At 35.8% G+C, this 25,982-nt stretch overlaps 1 protein-coding gene across 3 annotated transcripts in view; it reads left to right on the top strand.

The window, feature by feature from the left end:
- The window catches only part of ints13 (integrator complex subunit 13), a 73,091-nt gene that overhangs the window by 42,228 nt on the left and 4,881 nt on the right, over positions 1-25,982 (top strand). For 2 of the 3 annotated variants that reach the window (XM_039761549.1, XM_039761548.1), the window contains exons 12-17: positions 192-356; positions 4,113-4,267; positions 9,154-9,384; positions 9,600-9,739; positions 11,266-11,401; positions 17,013-17,170. In XM_039761549.1, the coding sequence (XP_039617483.1) occupies positions 192-356; positions 4,113-4,267; positions 9,154-9,384; positions 9,600-9,739; positions 11,266-11,401; positions 17,013-17,049 (864 nt within the window). In that variant the 3' untranslated portion in view covers positions 17,050-17,170. Of the gene's footprint in view, positions 1-191; positions 357-4,112; positions 4,268-9,153; positions 9,385-9,599; positions 9,740-11,265; positions 11,402-17,012; positions 17,171-25,982 lie in introns of those variants that run through there. The other variant, XR_005634697.1, reaches the window with a different exon arrangement.

Consider the following 25,982-nt stretch of genomic DNA (forward strand, 5'->3'; position numbering starts at 1 on the left):
TTTCATTGTACTTAATTTGCCTGCTTAATATTCAGAACCTGCATATAGTTCTATATATATGGTAGTTTCTAGATTGTTATGAGGCTCAGTGAAACAATTATCTTTATTTATGTTTTTTGTGGACGTTATAGTCTATAATCTTAATAATTTTAGTATCAAATAATATTATTTTGCATCTGTTACTCCACTAGGATTTTGGAGAGTTTATGAGAGAAAATCGTTTAACACCTTTCCCAGAGTTTAATATGATGGAAAGTAACGAGGTTCCTTTGGAGAGAGCGAAGGCTCAACTTGAACGACACACTCGCTACTGGCCCATGATTATTTCCCAAACAACAATTTTTAACATGCAGGCGGTAAGTTGGGTACATATTCAATTAATATGTATTTTTAAGAAAAGGGGAAACTTTTAAAGATATTAGTGTCATTTTTATTTCTATTTTCTGGTTCAGATAAAACACTGATTTCATCAAAGTTTTACACTTAAGTAACCATATTTTTGGAAGTTATTTCTCCATTATATTCTGTTTTTATTATTAAGCTTGGTTGCATATTCACTAGCAAGCCTAATTAATTCAATAAATTCTATGTGCCTTAAAGAATAAGTACAGTATTCTGAAAGCTAAAGCATTACTTTTTTCCTACATCTTAACTTGTTCACTTTAGCTGAAAAGAGATTGTTTCTTTTAATGGTAAGCAGGTTAAAAATGTCATTATTTATATCTTTAGTATGATAATTTCAACCAAAAATCTTAAAATAAATTTCAGGGCATTGGTATTTAATTTGATTGATGAATGTACAGATTCTTGACAAATAAAGTTTTTGAAGACATTGCAAATGAAGGGGAAAAAAATCTCTAACGACTGTGGTTGTAATTAATAGAAGCAATTACCGTCTTGTAACTGTGTAACTATGTTTACAAGATCAAATTTTTTTCTATCAATTTTCAAACTCATTTCAACAAATGTTGTATACTTAACCCAGTAGCACTGTGTTAAAAGAAGGAACCAGACATGAAAGTGGAGATGATTAAACTATTTAAAATGGCATTGAGCTTTAGTCTTTTATCAAAATTTTAAATCTTAAAATACACAAAACATGTTTATCAGTTTACACTATACAGTACATTTGTGAATAAAACTTTAGGACAAACTAATTGAAAAATGATTACTCAATCCGTTTTTTTCCTATGGCTTAATCAAAGCATTATGTCGAGTATACACCATTTGGAAAGGGTATCTATCTATATGGGCTTATCAACTGTAAACATTAATTTTCTGCACTACATCAGTTTCACTCACAAATGGGATACTGAAGCAGTAGGTCACCAATATTTCATTTTTGTCTGACTTTAAATGGTACAGCACGAGAAAAAAGTATTGGATGCAGTTTTATTTAAGACCATCAGGTGGCAACATTTCCATGACCTCTTCTAAGATGATATTTCACTCAAATGTAAACAAAAAAATAAAAATGCCTCTCCTGCCAGGGTCAGACAAACTCGAAGCAGTAGTAAGAACAGTCAAGTGGAGATGCAGAAAGACAATGTATGGACGGCGAAAACAGGGACATATTCTTTTAAGTGTTAGAAATGAATCATGACTCTCATAGGCAGGCTCTTTAAAGATAAGGTAGGATCTGTATCTTGTAATGTTGTGCTTTGTCTTTCCTATGTTGTTATTATGAATAGAAGACTTTCATTTTCCATGTACATATCTTAGGCAATAATCCAGTAACATGCAGTGAATACAACATGAAATGTTAAATACCAGCTCAGACTTTATTCAAAAAGATTTATTAAAAATATATAACCTATAACAGAGTTAGGTTAGGGGATATTTGCCTGAAGGCCTATGCATGGGTACACTACTCCATTGATAAAACTTCATTTTTAAAGGTATATACACCTTATGTAATTATGAGTTTGATTATGATGTGAATCAATTGACAGTTAAGTAGCCTTGAGACCTAAACATACAACCTGTCTCACAATCTAGTAGTGCAAGTTCCAAAAGTTCTGTACTATATGCTTGAAATGAGAAGGGAGAAAAGTGTCTGAGCAGGATGGCAGAGGTCTTTATTAATGCTGTTTTCCTTTGTATGGCAGTATTAATACATATGCATGTCGTGAGCAGGAGGTAGTTATATGCCGGTTATATTCTGAATTGACATCCCCACTGTCTGTACTGCTTTTTGGTCCTGACTCCTGAGCTGAGCAGGTACTCTATCAGGATGTTAAGTAGCTAGTGAGAATGGATTCCATCTTGCACCTCTAAAAGTAGGTGCCAAATAAATGAAGATTTCTGGACCTTCTTCAGATATCTGGGGAAGTAAAGGTGTTGGACAGCTTTCTTAATGAAAGCTAGGATGTGATGGCCTATGTCAAGAGTGCCCTCAAGAATTTTCTTTGTGCTTGCTATTTGCTTTAGATTCATAAAAACCTTGGTCTTCTGATGTCCTTTGTCATAAAGTGTAGTCTAATTTTTAATACAGATCATTAAATTGCACAGAGTGCATGCTCTAACTCATGCTGATACTGTTTTTCTATATGATAATAACCATTATATGTATTAAATGAATATTCCACTAATTTTCTTTATAGTATAATTCACACGTTTAAGTGATTATGGCTGCTGAGATGTCAAAGTAAGCATCATCAGACTGTGGAATAAACTAATATTGTGAAGTTTAATTAAATATTTTGGCTTCTTTTAAAAATTCTACATAATATATTTTAAGAAGAAAACCATGCTTCATCAAGCCATCCATACATCCATTTGTATTGGCATAAAAGGATGTAGTAACATATTCCTTATAATATAAAAGGCCATTAACTACAACCTGTTATGTTCAACAGGTGATAAACACCTGCCAAGAGAGTAGTTCACCTTAATTTTGGAACAAAAATGTTTGTGCAACTAATTCTTTTTTCCCATGTTCAGAGAGTAATTGCAATACTATTTTACCTCATCATTAACAAAACTCTGGTCTATGTTAAAGAAGCAATTATTTTATAATTCAGTCTATCAAGAAAATACTGTAGTTTTCTTTTTTCAGAAAAAAATGATTAAATGTTACGAGTGCTAATTTTATGATTTCAACATCATCTGTTCAATAAACTGATGGTTCGTTTTAATAAAACGCCCATACTCATGATTCAATACAAAAATATTGCAATAAATTGTTTCACCCATGGTTCGGTCCATTGTTGATTAAAGTTTTACGTACTTGAAAAGAAAAAGCAAAACTCAGAAGACTGATTTTTATTATACAGATCTTAAACAGACATCACGAAAACACCACAGAAATAAATTCTAAGAGAATCGCCATCTTCACCATAGACGATGTTGCATTTGGTGGTTGGAAATGATATGAACAAAACTGAACTGATAATTTAACCTGAACCTCTCGCATGGAAGAAATTACTGAAAGCAACTATTTCAGATTAATTAAAATAAGTATTATCAATCACAGTTTCAACAATTATCAGTGGTGCACATTTTTTAGAGTACTACACAATACTGTACTTATACAACAGCAATATTAATTTCTATAGCACATTTTCATACAAAAACTGTAGCTCAAAGTGCTTTACCATATTTTTTTGGTATTAGCATCTTACTAATTGATCAGTCAAGTAAATAGTATGATCCATTGTCCAAAGACTTGCTGGAAGATTGATTGTTGAGTGTGAATTGATCAGTCAGTGTGTGATTAATTGGTCAGTAATGTGTGTGTGTGTGTGTGTGCGCATGTATGAGTAAGTGTGTATTGCTGTGTTTCTAGGACCTCTATGGTGGACTTTTGCTCTACTCAGGTAATTGGAATTAAAAAGAAAACAACACTCACTAAGTAATGCATACATTTAAGTATATACATAAACACTGATATAAGAGAAAATTTTATTCTTGCTTTAAGTTCTTTATAGCATTGCAAATCAATTATTAAAGAGTATATACTGTATAAATAAAATGAATTATCATCTTAGGTATCCTTCAAAATACTTTAATAACCTTACATAGAAATTGCATAAACTTTTCACCAGTCATTTACAGTATATTAATATTTTTGATAGAATTTTGATACCTTATTTTAATCTACTATGTTTCAGGTGGTTCCTTTAGCCAGCTTAATTGTAAAAGAAAGCCTAACAGAAGATGATGTGCTAACGTGTCAAAAGACTGTTTATAATTTAGTTGACATGGAAAGAAAAAATGACCCCCTTCCAATCTCCACAGTAGGCACAAGAGGAAAAGGTCCCAAAAGGTAAATCACATAACGTATTAAAAGGTTTTGTTTACTGACTTATTGTCACAGAGTCTAAAATTTCCAACAGTATAATAACTTAGATTTTGTTGTGGTTTGTTTTGTTGTGTTAATTTTCAATAAACAGTGGGTATGGAAAGTATTCAGACCCCCTTCAGTTTTTCACTCTTTGTTATATTGCAGCCATTTGCTAAAATCATTTAAATTAATTTTTTCCCTCATTAATGTACACACAGCACCCCATATTGACAGACAAAAAAAAGAATTTTTGAAATTGTTGCAGATTTATTAAAAAGAAAAACTGAATTATCACATGGTCCTAAGTATTCAGACCCTTTGCTCAGCATTTAGCAGAAGCATCCTTTTGAGCTAATACAGCCATGAGTCTTCTTGGGAAAGATGCAACAAGTTTTTCACACCTGGATTTGGGGATCCTCTGCCATTCCTCCTTGCAGATCCTCTCCAGTTCTGTCAGGTTGGATGGTAAACGTTGGTGGACAGCCATTTTTAGGTCTCTCCAGAGATGCTCAATTGGGTTTAAGTCAGGGCTCTGGCTGGGCCATTCAAGAACAGTCACAGAGTTGTTGTGAAGCCACTCCTTCGTTATTTTAGCTGTGTGCTTAGGGTCATTGTCTTGTTGGAAGGTAAACCTTCGGCCCAGTCTGAGGTCCTTAGCACTCTGGAGAAGGTTTTTGTCCAGGATATCCCTGTACTTGGCCGCATTCATCTTTCCCTCGATTGCAACCAGTCGTCCTGTCCTTGCAGCTGAAAAACACCCTCACAGCATGATGCTGCCACCGCCATGCTTCACTGTGGGGACTGTATTGGACAAGTGATGAGCAGTGCCTGGTTGTCTCCACACATACCGCTTAGAAATAAGGCCAAAAAGTTCTGTCTTGGAGTTTGTTAAAAGAGATGGTAAGAAATAAGATTCTCTGGTCTGATGAGACCAAGATAGCACTTTTTTGGCCTCATGCCAGAGCCCTGACTTAAACCCATTTGAGCATCTCTGGAGAGACCTAAAAATGGCTGTCCACCAATGTTTACCATCCAACCTGACAGAACTGGAGAGGATCTGCAAGGAGGAATGGCAGAGGATCCCCATATCCAGGTTTGAAAAACTTGTTGCATCTTTCCCAAGAAGACTCATGGCTGTATTAGCTCAAAAGGGTGCTTCTACTAAATACTGAGCAAAGGGTCTGAATACTTAGGACCATGTGATATTTCAGTTTTTCTTTTTTACTAAATCTGCAACAATTTCAAAAATTCTTTTTTTTTGTCTGTCTATATGGGGTGCTGCCGTGTACATTAATGAGGGAAAAAATTAATTTAAATAATTTTAGCAAATTTCTGCAATATAACAAAGAGTGTAAAAATTGAAGGGGGTCTGAATACTTTCCGTTCCCACTGTATTAATTTTACTATCAGGTAAACTATACTTACTTATTTATTTTCTGTATTACATTTTTAATATTAGTAAATTCTGTATAATGTAAAAAATAGCAAGAATTTAATTATGGTCAAGGGTGATTATAGGAAGATGTAATTGTTTCATATTACAGTTTCTGTAGGCTTTGCTCATTTTTATTGTGTTTCATTATAGCTGGTTTAAGCTTCACACCACATATCTTTTTTAGATAGAAACTGTGGATCACAAGTATTTAGTATTATGAAATATACAAATATTCAACTCCAGTTGTGAAATGGGTCATTATTTGAAATGAAATTAGTTATCATTTTTAAATTAATTTTGTTTTTGTACCATATTATATGCCTTTAAACAGTTTTAGTACTGTTTTAAAATTAAATTACTTTTCACGTGCTCCCTTCCAACCACCGTTAAACTTTTTTTTTTATTTTTTTGTGTCATTAACTTTTCATTCCAGTATATGGTTGCTAATATGAACATTTCTGTCATATGCTACAAACTTTGTGCTCACACTTTTACATTAACAATGAATAAGACAAAAAATAACTACTAAACACATTGCTCTTAAGCCAAAGAAGAGGTAGTTAGGAAAATTGGTCCTATTCAAAGGAGTGACATGACAATGGAGTGAAACATCAGATATAAATTTCAAAGGAGTGACAACCATCCAACCAACCATCCAAGTGGTAGGTGAGGTGACAACAATTTTTTTGGCGAGCATACTTTCAGTTGTTTGTGGTAGTTGACTCATTATATCACTCCAATAAAATTTAACTCCTTTAATACGGTATTTATGTCACTCCTTTGTTATGTCACTCCTATGAAGTGTCACTCCTTCAATACAGACCCAGGAAAATGGATTATGTCAGATAGAAGTAAACCTTTGGTGAAATCATCAGGCAGTACAAAAATTTTATAAAGCAGTCATAACTTGCATGCACTTTTAAAGTTTGTGATGTCTCTGTTATATGCTATTAGGTATAGGGCTGTCAAATTAGCCAAAAAATGGTTGAATATTACAATTAAAAATAAGTAAATAATACTGTAATATATTCATACTTAGGTTAATGATTCTGGGCTTTATACATGTACGTGTGTACATGCTATTTATATAAATTCTTATTATTCTAACGGTCACACAACAAGAACAAAAAAAAAAAAAGAAATCCTAGAGGTATGAGGACAGCTGGTATTTAAATACATGTCACAATACATTTGAGGCACAGGGACACCAGCTGAGTTCTACTAGACTCACGCATTACTGTCATAAGCACTTTGTGATTTGCAGAGGCCATGCGAGTGAAATAAGTAAAAAAAACATTAAGAATGTAGCGGAACACAGTGTGAGCACTTGCTATGAATTTTGTATCCTTTCTATGACTGCTTTTTATAGCCCAATGTCCTGACGAAGATTGTGAGAGATACAGGTCATTTTGTAAGTCAGAGTCTGCACAATCTATCTACTTTTTTCTCCTTTACAATTGTAGACTAGCAATATTTTAATACAAGTAGCCTCATTATATTTAATTACACCTCATTATTTTAGTAAGTATGGTATTTTCTGAAGTTGATTGGATTGCTTCCATCATTAAGATTTTGGCTAGGTTTTATAGTCCGATGTCCTTCCTGACACCAACCCTCTCTGTTTATCCGGTTTCGGGATTAGAGCCAAGTTGGGCTGGTTTGCTCCTCTGGTGGCTAGGTTTTAATGTCTTAAATGAGCATGACAGAAGAAAGAATAGATGGAAGAGGTACTTTGAAAATTTGAAAGAAGAAAATCTAAGGCTAGTATTTGGGAATGGAGTACAGTAGAAAATACCAGAAGATTGGACTAACAGTGTGGGTGTAACCATTTTATAAGGAGAATGGTGATTATCAGAACTGTAGAAACTACCAAGGGATAAAGCTGATGTCACACAATGAATATGTGGGAAAGGGCTTTAGAGAGGATGCTTAGGGAAGAGACCAACTTTGAGGAAGAGGAAAAACTGATGCTGTCTTTGCATTTTGACAGATAATAGAGAATCATCGAGAAAAACAGAAAGGATTACATGTGATGTTTATTGATTTGAATAAGGCTTATGATAGATAGAAAAATGGGTACTAGAGTAGTATGTGAGGATTGTCCAGGACTCTGGTTCAAAGCAGTGTTTGGATAACAGACCCCAAGATCCCAATTAGAGTAGGTCTGCACCAGGGATGATCTTTAAGTCCTTACCTCTTAAATCTGGTTATGAATGTGTTGAGTCAAGGGATAAAAGACCAATATCCCTGGTGCATGCTTTTTGCTGATGACATTGTGTTGTGAAGCACCAGAAAAAAGGAAGTAGAAAGGAAGTTGGAAGAATGGAGAGGGACTTTGGAAGATAGAGACTTAAGGTAAATAGACCAGCAATGATTCATGGTACAGGAAAGTAGGTTAAAGTGGTATGGACATGGGATGAGGAGAGACAATAAATATGTGGGCAAAAGAGTGATGGGAATGGAGGTCCAGAGGAAGAGAAAGCACAAGAGACCAAAGCAGAGGTAGATGGATCAACTAAAAAAAGATCTGAAGGTAAAGGGCTTAACTAGCGAAGAGGTGCAGAACCAAGCTGTTTGGTGAATAATCAAGCACGTTGACCCCACATAGAAGTGAGAAAAGGTGAAGAGGAAGAAGAATATTGTTTTAGGAATTGTGTGTCAGACTGGCTGCCATATAAAACGGAGAGTAATTGTAGAACACAGTCAGAATTTTCAAGCATTGAAAAAAAGGAAATTCAGAACTATGTTATTTTCCATTTGCTTTATTGACAAGGTCTTGGCATTATACAACAGTCAGGGATCTCAGGTTTAAGAGTAATGGGACAGACCTTGGTGAAATATTGTACTTTCAAGAAAAGCGTTTAGAATAACAGCTCAAAGTACTCTTGTGGGATGGGACAAAATACAAATATATGTTTAAAGGGGTCTGGCTGTAAGATTTCCTAATAAAGATATCAAGCTAACCATTCAAAATAATTAATGGCTGATAATGAAAGTAAAATGCAAAAACAGATCTCCAAAACAATGTAGCCTTACACAGTGTCAATGTGTATGTAATTGTGCATATTCTGAGAAACAGCTTGACTGTTAGACTAGCCATGGTACATCTTAAAGAAATCGTATTGTGCAGTAAAAGCAATATAAAGTTCATAGGATTTAAAAATTTTCCCACAAGTTCTAGAAATTATCAGCTATTTAATGTTGAATTCTATTGATTTTTAAAAATGGTATGTTAAGCATATGGAGCGTTAAGCAAGCACTTGTCATACTTGTTTTTTTACTTTGCTCCTGATACCCAAATAATTATATAGGAGGAGGTTCTTTTCAGCTTTAATAGATAGTTGGTATAGTTTACAGACTCTTGACTTCATGAAGATGTCAGCATGAATTCCTTAACTCAATAGTTCTATGTGAAATGTTATTTATTTCCTAGAGATGAACAATACAGGATTATGTGGAATGAATTGGAAACTCTGGTCAAGGCACACAATAAGACCTCAGAAAGACACCAACATGTCTTGGAGTGCATCCAGGCCTGTCGGAGCAAACCTCCTGAAGAAGAAGAGCGTAAAAAGAGAGGCAGAAAGAGAGAGGAGAAAGAAGACAAAACTGAAAAGAATGGCAAGGATGTTGAACCAGAGAAAACTTGGCAGGAGTCGGAAAGGTAAGGTAAAATGTAAATAAGGCTTGGTTTTAAGTGATTATTATTATTATAGCATTATTGGATGGATTAGGAGTTGTATTATGTGGAAGAAGTTGAAAATGAAGGACAAGAGATATTAGAGAGTAATTTTTATCAGTGTATAATATTTTTGAATTGCTCAAACTAATTCTTGAATAGTTAAAACTCCATACTTAAAATATAGTATTTACCTTTAGATTAAAAGGAATTTTAGATCGAGAGAAAGAAGAATTGGCTGAAGCTGAAATCATAAAAGATTCTCCAGACTCTCCAGAGCCTTTAAATAAAAAGCCCAGGTTAGCAATGGAGGAAATACATCCTGTGGACAAAGCAAAGGGTGAGTGGGATATTTTGCATCATATTTTTCACTGCTTCCTCTTGAAAACTTTTGGTGTCATTTCAGTTAGTGTCCAAAAATAATACACCTCTGTTTTCTAATGTACTCCTTGCTTGCCATGTCTGCTTTATGTGTCCTCATAAAGTGGAGAAAAACTGTATCACAAAGACCTTTTTTCAGTCCATCTTATTATTTTATTTTTACATAAATAACAATAAAAACAATATTTTTTGTGATTGTGCATGGTGTTTTATGTTTACTCTGTGATTTCAGTTTTTTGACAATGGGCCCTCTACCACAAAATTTTAGGGCTTCAGTTCAGAATCACAATATTAATTAAAGTGTTTAGGCAGAGCGCAAAGACCAAACTCACTTATTGACTTGTGGCAATTTACTTTGTGCCTTTCTGTTTTGCATATTATCAGATTTGCTTCTCATCTTGAGATATTTGGAAAAATCTTTAAAGTATTACCTGAAATCATGTGAAACCATTGCATGAAAGAATTAAATTCCGCTTTAGTCTTTTTAGTAGTCTTTCAATCCAGTATCTTTAATTTTAGAAGGAGACAGTAGTATAACAACATAATAATGACCAGGTGGATATCTCTAAAGCAGAGTGCTATTTAAAATTCATTGTTATTACTATAGGTGAAGAAACGCACCAAGGTGATGTACAGACAAACGGCTTCCAGTCTCTAAAACAGAACAAAAAAATATTGAGCGATATGAAATTAACTTGTTACAAGGAATGAGTTCAATAAGCAGTGGCTTTGAATGGAAGATGTCTGTGGTCCCATACACTATCCATTTACACTTAGTTACACCAGGACTTCAGATATAGACTAAAGTTAAAAAAGAGAACTACATATTACCTGGGTTTATATCTTTTGTTAGTCTTTTGAATTCCTGTTATATGAGATAAGACAGATGCAAAGGCAGCCAAAAAATGGGGTCTTATTAGTTTTTTTGCATTGTTATTACCATATTACTGTTTTTCCATTTCAGGAAAATAGATATATCACATATTGACACAGTGTCGCATTGTGCAGCAATTCTTCCTCATTGATTCTGCAATCCTAGTTTTTGATCCCACACCCCAATGTTGTTCATGTAGACCTTGCATGGTCTCCCCACATCTGCATGAGAGTTCCTCCCACATCCCCAAAGATATGCAGGTTAGGTTAATAAGTAATTCCAGATTGCCCCAATGTGAATGTGAGTGTGACTGTGTGTGTGAGCAAGTAAGTAGGCACGGTGGTGGACTGGTACCATGTCTGGGACCGTTTCCTACCTTGTTCGCAGTGGTGAGATAGAATCCATCCGTTGATGACCCTAGATTGAATTAAGCGAGTTTGAGAATGTTATATCATGTTTTTTGTTCTATGATGTATCACATAATTTACAGACGTTTATTTAAGCACTTTGAGCTATATTATTTGTATGAAAATGTGCTATATAAATAATTGTTGTTGTTGTTGTTTATTATTAATGTAATTTATCTTTGGCTAAAATTGTTACGCTTTTAGGCCCAGTATCATTATTGACATTATGGACCAACAGGATAAATGCTGCTAATTCAAAAAAACACCAAGAATTTGTTGGACGCATGAATTCAGTAAACGACAAGGCTGAATTATACCAACATCTTAAAGAAGAAAATGGGTTAGTATTTGCAATGCATTTATAATAGATGTAAAAATTATTTTTTATTTCATTTCATATTATATTTGGAAAGTCTGTTTTTTTGCTATTACATTCAGTTAGTGTTTAGGTTAAAAACAACAACTTTATATATCTCATTTTTTTGATTGCTTAAAATTGTTCTTAGTTTAGCGGGATGGTCATTTTCCTTAAAATCAATCTCTGAGGACTTCTAGCAGTCCTCATCTATAGCGATCTGGCGCTTCCTTTCTAATCCTATTTAATGTATCATTAGCTATTGCAGTTCTGCTTATAAAGTAATCTTAGAGCCTCCCAATTATCTTAGGCTAGTGAATCTAAAGGAAGTATGTTTGTCTTTGTATTATATGTTTGCCTTCTCTCCATGTATGATGATGTTTTGGTGATGATCTCATTTCTATACACACTATCGATGGTCAACAGACTTTTTTCCACACAATTTACCAGCATAGTTTGGTTAGCCTCAAGCTTTACTTGCTATGGTGACTCACCCCCTAGTGTTAGTCCTGATCTGACATTTATAATTGTCATTTCTAAGTTTTTCAGAAATAGTTTGAGTACTATTATTGAATAAGACTGTATCACTCTGTTAGCAATGATTACTTTTGTTTCTCTTATGTTCTGTCTTAACCAGGGCTGAACTACCTTCTCACAAGACCACAAATTCATTCTTTACAGAATTTCTTTTAGCTTTTATCAATTTTTTGTTTTAGTCTTAAAAGCTTTCCTGTATCCCTTGACACACATTCATGATTTATTTAAGCCCCCACCCAACCCTTTTGCTATTGATAAACAGTAAAAAAAAAACAAAAAAAACTGAAAGTCAAAGTGATAACACAGTTTATCAGATTAACAACACAGCTCATTGTTAAACCTTTTCTCAAACAAAGTCATCATTATAATTTAATTGTTTAACCTATTCTGTAATATTTACTGAGCCTAGGTGGCAATTTCTTAAAAATTGTACACCCTGTCCTTTTCCAGCTTTTTAAGCTGCACCTTGGACATTAAGTTTACTCATTCATTTTTTGAACCTTCCTGTTCCAGGTTAGAGACATTGCCATTGATACACCCACACGTACTCTAACTGAGACAGTTTTTCTAGTGAATGCCTTTGTATAGTCATACCAACATATTTAAAACTTTCCTGTCTAAGCACCTTCATGAATCATTGATGTCTTTCTTTCATCTCATGTATATTAGATCCCAGAATACTACTTTGTTTTTATTGTTAATGTACAGTTTTTGTTAATAGAAATTCAGGGTCAAATATTCCTCCTGTACAGGTAGTTCAAATCTAGCAAATATTTTTTTCTGTTATGGACATATCAAAAATTTAAACACCTACTCATAGGTGGGTTTTTCTTTATTTCTATAAATTCTCTATATTTTAGGCTAGACCGTGTCACATTACACAACTTTTCCAGTGATTTTCAGTTTTAGTCCTTATTTGTATAATCTTACCGAGTCGGAGGCAGTCAGCAGTGTGCTCCCTTGAAACCAGTCACGTACATGCCCAGGGAATCCCCTCAACTAGTCCACGATTATTTGATTTTGTCTTTAGTTCTAGTAGTATGCATGAGCTGACAACTAGTAAATCTTCACCCAGAAGTACCATAAATACTGTATAATTCATTGATAAGGAATAAGTCACAGGTAAAAGAGAAGCAAATTTATCTGATGTATTATGTTTTTATGTACCACAACATAACAAAAAAGGACAAAAAGAGCAGAGATTGTGGCTGAACCTTCCGCACCTGTTACTCCTTTGTACAATGCAGGATCCATCAGGCAACACGTTGTTGGATGTTAGAAAAAGGGACAAGTATGACTGTGATGGAAGTTCAGGACATAATCGCTAAACTTGATATGTCCAGTGACTTTCAGTCATGTAAATTGTCATGGTCTGGCGATGTGAGTTGGCAAATCTGATATAACCTAAGACTAGAAGTCACGTAATGTGACATCAGCTTAACTTATCCTAAACCATCTGTTGTTTAGTTTAGGTGACCAGTCATCTGCTGCCACACTATGCCAAATAACTCTGACATAGTCTGAAAATGTGTTTTGGGTCATTGTCCTGTTGTAAAATAAATGTTGACTCAACGAAGCACAAACCAACTGGGATATAGCTACTGAATGCTGTGGAAGACATACTTTGTGACGTTTACCATCAATTCTAAATAAATCACTGACAGTGTCACCAGCAAAGCAACCCCACACTATCACTCATCCTCCTTTTTATTTACAGTTTGTAACGCAGTTGCACACATCATCCATTCACTTTGTCAGCATCTCAAAAAGACATGCTGAAACTGGGATTTATCAGATCAAAAGACAGATTTTAACTGTTCTGATATCAATGCGACCTGCGTTTCTAGGCCCAAGCAAGTCTTTTCTTATTTGTCTCCTTCAGTAATGGTTTATTTGTATAATTTCTATCATGAAGACCTGATCCATAAAGTGTCCTCCAAGCAGTTGATGTTTCTGTTGATGTTTTCTTCTGAAAAGGAAAAAATTGATTAGCATTTCCTGTGGCTGTTCTTCTCGGAGCTAATTTCGTTACAGTACTTAATGGATACTGAACTTGAAAAATCTTTAAATGTTCATGGTTTGCTGACCTTTATTTCTTAAACTAATGATTGACTGTTGATTCATTTTGGTAAACAGAGGGTTTCTAGCAATATTGTGAACTACCATACAGTGGGTATGGAAAGTATTCAGACCCCCTTCAATTTTTTACTCTTTGTTATATTGCAGCCATTTGCTAAAATCATTTAAATTAATTTTTTCCCTCATTAATGTACAAACAGCACCCCATACTGACAGACAAAAAAAAAGAATTTTTGAAATTGTTGCAGATTTATTAAAAAAGAATAAAGGTCTTGAACAAATAATCAGTCTTACAGCCATGAATGTACAGTATGTAGAAAATCGGAAAACAATGTAAATACAACATAGACCTGGCACTACAGGAAATGCTGAGCTGTACTAGCTTGCTGAGCAGACCAGAGTAAATCAACAATGCAATCGTTGTGAGAGTAAGCTGAAGCTCAAAATTGATGGTGTGTCCGTCTGGTTCTCCATTGTTTACACCCTGGATAACAAGTTGGAGTTGATCAACTATGACACATGAGATGCAGGACTGCTGCATCTCCATATTTAAAGAGATATCCTGGAACATCCTGGACTACCCGTCACGCTAGACAGGCTGGCTGCTTTCTGCTTGTATACCAGCATGTACGCTTTCCGACAAGAGAAGACATCACATTGAACCTTGTACACACAAATATGTGTGAAGCATACAGAGCTACACTGCGCCCGCCTGTTGGCTACTCAGATCAAATCTCTATCTTACTTCTCCCTGCATACAGAAGTTAGGTTAACTGCACAAAGCCTTTGTAGAAGCAGACCAGAATGTGGCCAGATTAAGCTGCCCCAGCTCTCAGGATTGTTTTGAAAATACAAGCTGATGCATTTTCAAGGAGGGTGCCATCTATTTTGATAAAAGCAATCTGGAGGAGTACAGTATGCATCATCTGTCACAGGATACATCAATAAGTGTATAGGTGAAGTGATTGCCCTGTCTTGTGACATCACACAGAAAATCCATGGCCACTTCCAAGACTCCAGAAATGCAAGGCATCTGTGACAAGACATTCAGGACGAACCGAATACAGGCCCATACGACATGTCTGCACCAGCGATGTCTCTGTCTCAAATGTGATGAACCAATTCTATACACTTTAAAAGAATGAGTCTCAACACACTGGAAAGGTTTGGGGCAGCCACCTGTATATTGTCCCTGGCTCCAAAAAGGGTTGTAAGAAAGGCACTGATGTGCATGGGTTGAGTTCCAGATTGAACTGATGTGTAATGGAAAAGATGGCGGGTTTATAAGCCGAAACCAGAAGTGATGTCATTTAGGGCCTGAACCAGAAGTGATGTTTTTCTAGGCACCAGGACTGGAAGTGATTTCATTGATGTTTAAACAGGCAGGTTTTCCTGTATTTGGCCTGCAGAGATAACGGAGGTAGGTTTAGTGCACCCCACCACCCCCTGGCCTGGCGTGTAATTACCTTTACTTTGTCCACTCAGCTCCCTCCTAATCGCACATGTGTGGCAGCACAGTTAGATGCTTTGTATCCGTGAGGAAGAGTATCTTGAGTCCTGATGAAGAAGTACTGAGACTGTGCAGCCAATGGGAAGCAAACTTTGCCAAGGCTAAATCCACATAAAGCAGCAGAAACATCCCTGGACAAGTATTTAGAGACTGAGCACACAAGCTGGCAAAGGTCTATATATATATATATATATATATATATATTTATATATATATATATATATATATATATATATATAATGTGTGTGAAAAACTATTTGCCCCCTTCCTGATTTCTTATTCTTTTGCATGTTTGTCACACAAAATGTTTCTGATCATCAAACACATTTAACCATTAGTCAAATATAACACAAGTAAACACAAAATGCAGTTTTTAAATGATGGTTTTTATTACAATACAATACAGTTTATTTTTGTATAGCCCAAAATCACACAGGAAGTGCCGCAATGGGCTTTAACAGGCCCTGCCTTTTGACAGCCCCCCAGCCTTGACTCTCTGAGAAGACAAGGAAAAACTTCCAAAAAAACCTTTTAGGGAAAAATGGAAGAAACCTCGGGAAAGGCAGTTCAAAGAGAGACCCCTTCCCAGGTAGGTTGGGCTTGCAGAAGGTGTCAAAAGAAGGGGGTCAATACAATACAATACACAGAACAGAACAATTCCTTAATACAGCATAATAATAAAAATTTTAGAAGTACGGTTTAACAGTAGATGATATGACATAATTAGGTTTGGATATTTTTAGAGTCCTGGAGACCTCATCCATCTAGCTGCCTCCCCATTTGGCCATGCCATGGCTGAAATGTTGCTCTGATGAAAGGACCCCTCTTTCCCATGATTCCTGTGATCCTCCATCAGGGATGACTTTACCATAGGCAGGCAAACAACTTGGCAAGTGGGCCATGGCACCAATTGCCACATTTGGGTACCGAGAAAAGAAACAGAATAGGTGAGGGTTAGTATTCAAATATAAATATAATTATCATGTTATTATTATTATATATATATATATATATATATATATATATATATATATATATTATTATTATTATATTATTTAGGAGAAAAAAATCCAAACCTACATGGCCCTGTGTGAAAAGTAATTGCCCCCTGAACCTAATAACTGGTTGGGCCACCCTTAGCAGCAATAACTGCAATCAAGCGTTTGCGATAACTTGCAATGAGTCTTTACAGCGCTCTGGAGGAATTTTGTCCCACTCATCTTTGCAGAATTGTTGTAATTCAGCTTTATTTGAGAGTTTTCTAGAATGAACCGCCTTTTTAAGGTGAAGGATTTTTTTGAAATGCCCTTTAAATTAAAGGAAGTTGTTATTTATCTGATCTTTCTCTGTAATTACAGTTTTTCTGTTTTAATCTCTCCATGCCTTTAAATCCAACAAGATACATTACCAGTAACCATGTTAAGCTCTTTCATACCAATGTACAATTTATATTTTTTGTATTATGTGTAGGGTGGATGCAGTTGAAAATGGAAAATCCAGCCGATAATGAAGATTAACTGATGAGCCCATCATGTTTTACTTGAAGCAGTCCAGGCAAATTCATACAGTAGTCAGGTTAATATGATTCAGTGTATAGTGTTTTACTTTTTATAATGTTTATAGCTAAAAAAAAGTTACATTTTGTTTAAAGAATACTTTTTAAGAAAATTTGTTTTATAAAAAAAAAAAAACTGTGAAAAATAAATAAAATGAATATTCATCTCATTGTCTTCTGGGGCTTGTTTAATTTTTTTCATGCAGGGAATATATAAAATAAAGCAGATGTTCATATAAGAGAAAGTGTTAATCCATTTTTAGCAATCTCAGACACTGATGCTGACAGTGGGTTTTTTTGGTATACTATAAACATTGAATCCCAGTGGCTATTTTTCTACTATAATGTGATACCTTATTTTTCTCTCTATGTTTGTGACCTTAATATTCTTGTAAATGCTTGTATATTACTATTTCTTTGTTAATTGTTTTTGTTATTTGAATCTGCACTGCAGTGGGCTAAGCATTGACAGGGCTGTTGCATAATTTCTTATTAATGGAAAATGTTGTTGTAGTTAGTGGATAGCTGTTGGCATTGAAAGGATTTGTTTGATTCATTACCATTTGATCAGGAAACTAATTATATGAAGTTTTTCTTCTCATTCTTTCTAAGTTTCTGCTGAAGTTGTCCATAATGTCTTCAACGTTATCTAGATGAATTGTACGTAACAAGCCTGCTTCTCTGCTTAGTTACACATTTATTGCAGTTTATATTTATGTCATAGTTTCGTAGTGTAAAGTCCACAAATCAGAGTTGTTTAATTACTTAATAGAACTTCATTATTATGAAATCATAAGAGTAATAATGAACTTGTGCTTAAAGGATGAGTTCACTATTTTTCAAGTTGAAGTTTTTAATTCACAAATATGGCATATATGCATGTGCCACACAAAACTGCATTCTAAAGTTAAGAACTTTCTATAAATTTAAAAGAATATCTTGCCTGAACTGGTTTTCTTGGATGAAGCTATTGTCCGTGCTTTGAAGCCAGTATAATACATTTAAGCAACACTAGCACTTAGTCTTAAAATTCACTTTTGTTCACTGCATATTATAAGTTATCTCTCTGACTGAATGTTTACCTTCGACAATTCAAAGGTGAGTTGTTGGTCAGTTCTTATTAATGACGTTGGCCTTGTGTGACTATGTAATACTGTTTATGTGTCCTGTGAGACATTAACAATTAATCCAGGTCAGGGTCTTGTGTCTGTTGCCACTAAGACTGGATTTGGTTCCACACCACCCTAAATTGGATGGATGGCTTAAAGCTTCAAAAAGTAATGCATGACTTTCTTATTTCTATTTTTCCCTTGTCTACTTATTATTGTTAGCGTGAATGGATAAAGAATATATGGTACTTAGTGGAGCCGTAGATAAATAGACTCAGGTAAGTATCAGTATTTTTAATACATGTCTTTACAAAATTCGGAATCGTACAATATTTTGGGGCTGCACAGTAGTGTGAAGTGGTTAGTGCTACTCCCTCATAGACTATGAGCTCAATTTCCATTCATGGACTGTCCTTGTATTTTAACCCCGAAACTATGTGGGTTTTTTTCTTCCTCTCTAAGTTTCCCCCAATTCTAGAAATAATTTGGTTATGTTGACTCTGAAGTTACCTTATGAGATTGAATATATTTACAGTATGTGAGTGAATGTACCCTTAAGAGTTAGTTGCCGTGTAGCACCCAATGCTGCTAAGACACAAGTCTTATTCCCAGACTATGGTATTGGCTTAAAAGAATCAAGAATATGAAGGAGTGGAGGGAGAAGACATTGGAGTCCATAGGTAAATAGTGCAAATTTAGCAAGTAATTAAAATGCCTTCAGTTTTTGGTTACAAGAACTGTGATCCTGCAATTAGTACAAGATAAGCAGATATACTCAAAGCATGAGCACATCAAATTTAGAGTAAAGTAAGATTCAATAAAGTTACAAGAAACCCACAAGAATTATTAAATTGCAATACAAGACTCAATATACCAATCAAGAGAAGCTCATTCAACAGCTGAGAACAGAGTATAGGGGATCTTCTTTAGTGTGTCTGGAGAGAACGGGAGCAATACTGAGGTTCTGTGGTGGAACATCTACAAGATGGGGCTGGAGTTGGTGGGGATCAGTGCCTACCAGTGGCCTGTACGTAATAATTTTAACTGCAGTGAGAAGCCAGAAGAAATGTTATGGAATAGTCTGAGGTTAGATATGGACAAATTACAGCAGGCTGCCAGCAGCACTGTAGGAGAGAGTAATAGCTGCAGAAATCCCAAGCTTCAGTTGTCCCGCTTAGCAAGAACAAAATCCAGAACAGGACTTTAAGCAGATTACTTATTGATATGAAGAAGAGCTGGGAAGGCAGAATTGGTTAGACTGAGAAAGTGGCAAATGTAGAAAAAATAAACCAGGGTGAGAATGAGAGAATGTCAGTCCAAGACTTTAAAGCGACAGTGCTTTATCTACCTGTTTTGTATAAACATTTCTACTAGCACAAGATGATAGGAAAAGCAAAGGAAATGTGATTTAAAAGAATAAAATGTGTTTGAATATTGCCATATATCTGTAGTAGTGGCTTAGAAGAAATAGTCAGTGACTTCTACAAGGGTATACTGATTGATAAAGAGGGTTTGGTAGTAGGCTGCTTTTGATTTTGTTCAGAGCATGTTTATCATTTTACGTAATGGCCTAGTTGTTAATGAATAACACGAAAGAACAATAAAACTCTTAACACGAGATCCAAGATTCTGTTGTCGAGCAGGCACCTTTCGATTAGAAGGTGCACAGACACACCCACCCTCACTACTATGTGGCCAGTTCAGAAATGCCATTTAACACACACCTTCAGGATGTGACAGGAAGGTCCACACAGACAGCTGGCTAAATCAGCATTTAAAACCCGGTACTGGGGGGCAGCTTGGGTAACCTCTGTGTTATGATCCTGCCCTAGCCACAGCAATTAGATAGCCTTTATTTTTATTCTCCTTTATGTTTTTTTTTTATGTATGATAAACTGCCATTTGTTTATTAAAACTGAATACGAGACGAGAGAATGGGTTATTGCAGTACAAGTACATATAATTGTTTTTTAATAGGCACTTTACTTTGTTTTTGCAGAATGACTATCTTTGAGCTCAAATGAAATGTGGCCAGCAGAGGGTACTCTTGAGTCAAGCTTGGTGCTCATTGTCATGGGAAAACTGATTCCAGCCTCCTCTTGCCCTCTTTAGTCTGTTTGACTTCTTGTGGCCTCCTTTTTGTTGTTATTTATTTTTAAATTTAATCCTATAAGTTTGGTAGCAGTTAAATTTCGTTTTACTGCTGTCAGTCTACAAAAAGGCATTTTCCATAATTTCTATCCAACTACTGGATTAAGCCTGGTTTATCTCATACTGGATGATGGAGAGCTGGAGACTGCAGTGGTAAAATCATGCGTAAGGCAGAAGCTGTCCATGTTTATGGTAGGGCACACTCACATAAAATGAGACAATTTAAAGTTGACAGTTAACCCCGTCTTTGTAAGTACATTTATAGATAGCAGGCTTGGATTTCGACCAGGTCCCTGAGCTCTTCTAATCAGTGTGCCACGATGCCACCCTATTTAGGTTGTCATCATAAAGGGACTTTGCATTGGGACCCACTCTTTCTGTTTTACATCTCTGAGATTATGGTGCTGACAAAACCACACTCTCCATTAGTGATTAGAGAATTGAACACTGCTGCCAATGTGAGGTTAAACTAATTCCGTGTTTGTTTTTGGCTCCTCATAGTGTATTTATTTTTTAAAGATAATGTCATCCATGAAGGTTAAGGTGTGTTTACTGCATATCTGGTCCATTTATTTCTGATTCAGTATTGCCAAAATTCAGTTTTTTTCTTTTAAATATGTGGGTTTTGACTCATTTTGGGCTGGTGAATGCGTTTGGGAGTTTGGTAAGCAGTAATGTTCTTTTAAAATCAACTGGTATCCCAATGTCCCTTTCACACGTTGACCCACAAATTCACTTCAGAAATTGCAAAGAAGATCAACTCTGTAATAAAAGGGATCACAATATCAAAAGCTGTATTTGAAGTATACAGAGTGAAAAAATGTTAAGAACCACTGGTTTATTAATTAAATATGGCTAGTGCCTCAAACTCATAGCTCCATGGTTGCTATGTATGTAGAGTTTGCAGTTCTCACTTGGTGTTTTCTCCGTGTCCTTTAATTTTCCTACTGTATCCCACAGACATCCAAATTAACTTGTGTGGTAGGTAACTCTTTGGCGTTCCATCAAGAAATAGCTCCTGCCTTATGGTGGATTCTATAAGAGTAGACCCTGGCTCACAATGACTCTGACATAGAAATCTGTTTGTTTCTTAACTTCACAGAGGACAGACAGATGCATGCTGTGTTCATGTAGTGCTATATTTCATCCACTGCATTTTCATTACATTTTATTTCATAACACGACGTACATTGACACAAAAAAAAAATTGACGGACATTTGGAAGGAAATTGTTAATCAAGGCCTTGAGAGAGAATTTCAAGAACCTAAATGTCAAGGAGCAGGAATAGTTTCTGACACAAAGCCAAAAAAACCACACAATGACTTTGGTTCATTATACTCCTGTCATTTTAGAATGGAGTTTTGTAGCCGGGATAGCACGGCTGTACCAGAGACAGGAAATTATGCCTGTAGAAACAAAATGTACAGTTTTTTAAATGCATGAAAATGATGAATCACCTACTATGCAAGAGTGTCTTAAAAAGGAAAAATAAATATTACCATATGAAAGTCGGTTGTATCCAATTTGATTTGGTGAAGCTTGTAACATTAAAACATCAATACAAGTACACTGCCTAAGGACAGTAGCAGTCATCATCTGCCAACATCCCACAAAGAACCAATTTAACAAAAAACAACAGACATATCTATAATATTTGTGTAAAGGATTCTTAAAGGAATACTCTAGTCAGAAGTTAAAATTTTTTGTTACCTTATGTAGTAATCCCACATTTTTATGGAGATAAAAAACTTTGTCATAGAATGGGCAACTACAATGTCCTCCATGATGTTTGGGACAGTCACACATTTTTCCTTGATTTACTCCTTTTCTTCAAAGTTTAAAATTGCAAATTTAATAATTCAGATGTGATTAAAGTGCACATTGCAGACTTTTATTTAAGGGGATTGGTATACATTTCGGTCACAGCAGGTAGAAATGACACTTTTTATACACGGCCCCCTCATTTCGTGGCACCATAATGTTTGGGACATAGCAATGGCAGATATATTAAAGCAGTCACATTTAGGACTTTGTTGCACAACATCTGCAATGATAACTTGAAGTCTGCGATTCAATGACACCACCAGGTGCTGAGCATCTTCCCTGGTGATGCTCTGCCAAGCCTATACGTGGCCTATACAACCATCTTCAGCTTCAGCTCATACAGCTTTACTCCCCCTCCTTGTGGTTCTCACACACGTAACTTTTGTTTTGATCTCGTCCACAAAGCTAAACTGACCAATCTGATGCTGATCAGCTCTGGACAGACAAACAGACATTAGTGTTTTAATATATAGTAGACTGCTTCTTCAGGTCAGCTTATTTTTGTTGACTAGAAAAGCACATAGTAAGGTCTGCTACAATGTATGTTGTTTGTGACATGAAGTTAGTGTTATCCAATTGTAACATTTGGCATATGATTGGGCAGACATATAAAGCCATAGAATTGAGAGAGGGTGCACTTAACTTCTCAAGTGACAGTAGAATATAAAGCAAGCCATTACTGCACTTTTGGAAACGTGGAGACAGCTGGATTGAATTTTGTGGTAACAAAGTTAGTGCAGAGAAAATGATGTGAGCCAGTGATTCATGTTGTATTTGAAAAACAATTAAACAAAATGACCAAGCTGCAACTTGTTCCAAATGCCTCATTGACCTCCCAACATAATTACTTAATCAAATAAGATTCCTAGCAGTAGAACTATGGCATTTACTGTAACTGCTCCATGAATTCTTAATGTCTATTCGTATATACATAGAGAAATATTCTGCTGTCACTGATGCCTGCTGACACAAAATCACTTCAGTCTGTGGTTATATAAAATGTGACAGCTTAACAATTAGCGACGAGTCAACAGCACAAGAGCTGTCAAACTACCATGGACAAGGGAAAGGTCAGACTGTAGCCATATTGAAGAGAAACTTATACTTGTGTTTGCGTAGTTGTTTTATGAATCAGTATGGATAAAATGCGGTAGCTATCCATTAAATTTAATAAAGGCCTCAAGCATAAAGTGAAATAAGGGACAACCACTGGGCTCTGTGACCTGGCAATTTTGGCTAATGTGTTATTTGCTGAAATACTCACTGAATGGACTATAAAAGACAGCTGTTATAGTCTAAAGATGACAAAATGGACATTATGCTTTTGGAACAGCATTCTTGAAAGTGTTAATCAGGATGCCTATATTGCTGTTTAATAATTATGGAAATCTATTTGGCTGTCTATTAAAATGCCTTTGTCTTCTTGATCTCCAGTGGTGATCTGTGGCAGCACTGCCAGATTGATCAGATAAACTCTCTTGGAAAGGGTCTTTAGGTATGGTGGAGCATAGGCTCGGCCTTGGTCCTATTAGATAAAGCATTATTAATCTGGAGTATTGAATATTTTCAGTTAGTGAGCTTCATGATTGTGCACTGTGATAGACTGCCAAGTGATGCTAGTGTGCTGGATTCTGGAAGAAGTGTGTTAAGAAAATATTGGCATGGTGTAGTGAGGTGCAGTAAGGCTGAAAAGGAAGAGACAGAGCCCACTTTGTAATATGGCACCCTTGCAGCTGCAGTTTAGAACATCAGAGGTCAGTTTGCTCACTCTGTCAATAGGTGTTCCCTTTTACTGGATAAGCTGTTTCTTACGGACTTGGATATCCTAGGCAGCCTCAATGTGTGGGGATGTGTAACAGAGAAAGGGGACTAGTTTTCACTGGTGACACATGGATATTCAAGTTTACCAAGTTTACTTGGCTTGCTTGTACTGAACACTTCTCTTTCTGTTTATTGATTACCATGTAGCGGGAATGCATGCACATATGCCAGGAAGACGAAATAGAGAGTCTGGGTCAAGAGTTAGAGCCTTACTGCTTGGGCCTGGTTTGATTCCTGGCTGAGGACTTTATAGGTCTTTTGTTTATCCATCTTGGTTACCCTGTCAGTCTAAAGGTAAGTTGTTTGGTGCAATCGGGTGAGCGCATCCACCTGGGGCTGACTCCTGTCCTCATACCTGAAGCTCTGTCTTCCCACAGCTCACTTTTTTTGTTTTGTTTTTTATTTGATCTATACAAATATATTGAACACTACTTCTTACCCCTCTATAACTTTTCCCATTTCTATCTGGGATTGATGCACTTAATCAACCTTCTCCAAACAGCTTAGTGTTGCATCTCCTCACCAGTCAAGCTCTTTTTCTTCAGATCTTCTTTTACTTTGTCCATCTACCTCTGCTGTATCGTCCCTGACGTTCTCTTCGCCTGCACTTCCATTCCCAGCATATTCATATATTCATGGTGTCTCCTCAGTACATATCAATACCACATCAACATGTGTTTTTTTGTTTTTTTATAGATATCTTTCCTACTTTTGTTGTACCTCTGATTGTGTCATTTTTTATTCTCTTTTTTGTAACTCCACACATCCATCCCAGCATTCTTATTTCTGCCACATCTAACTTCTTCTTCTGCGCTCCCTTTACTGCACCATACGTTATTTCTGATTTTACCATTGTCTTAAAAACCTTACCTTTAACCTTAGCCTTAATTCTTCAATCACACAGTATACTTATACTTTCTTCCAATTGTTCTAATCACACTGCACTGTATGGGTTATCTCTGCATCTAGTTTTCCAACTCGGGCTACCACTAATCCTAGTTATTTACATTTATCCACCCTTTTCAATAGCTCACCCTGATCATCATTAAACATCATATATTATGTTATCTTCTTATTTATCTTCAACCCTCTATCTTCCAAAGTCCCTTCTCCATTCTCCCAACTTCGTCTCCACTTCATTGTTTCTTGTGTTGCACGGCACAATGTCACCAGCTAAATGCATGCACCAGTTGGATTCTTAACCAGATCAAAGAGGTACTTAAGGACTTAAAGAAGATCCCTGGTGCAGACCAACTCTAACTGGGATCTTTTCTGTTATCCCATCACTGCTTTTAACCTGAGCCTTCACTCCCAGCTACATATCCTGGACAATCCATACATACAACTGTGCTACTCCTTCCTTTCTCGTGCACCTCGAGACCTCTTGACGTGGCACTCTTATCATAAGCCTTCTCCAAATCAGTAAATTCCATATGCAGTCCTTCCTGTTTTTCTTGAAGATTCTCTAAGAGTTGTACCAATGCAAAGACTGCATCAAATTAATTGAACACTAACATGGTATTTTCTTGCCTTCTGATTATGCAGGTTAGGAAATGACTTGACATGCAGCCTTTAAATTGACTGTGTTGCTTACAACTGAATAGGTTTAAGTGTCGTAAGATTTGGCCTTCCTGACGCAGTCCCTACTGTTTATGGAGATATACTGGGCAGGTAACAATAAAATGTAATCATTCCCTTTTATTAACTACAAAACCCTTTATTCTTTCCTTTGCTAGCATGATCATTGATAGGTAGAATGTCAGGGAAAGATTAGCTGTAATTTAAACACCAGCTAGAACTAAGCTTTTAATGCCCATATCATATATAAACACTGGGTATCTTGTTCATTTACTTTTAGGGATCTGCATTGAAAATTGAAACATGTATTTCTAATGGTGGAACTTCAGTTCCTGAGTCTTCTGTCATGTCAAAGTATCACAATGAAGTGACACTCTTGCTTTATTTAACATTAATTGTTT

This window comes from Polypterus senegalus, chromosome 8 (genome assembly GCF_016835505.1).
Source record: "Polypterus senegalus isolate Bchr_013 chromosome 8, ASM1683550v1, whole genome shotgun sequence".
NCBI lineage: Eukaryota > Metazoa > Chordata > Cladistia > Polypteriformes > Polypteridae > Polypterus > Polypterus senegalus.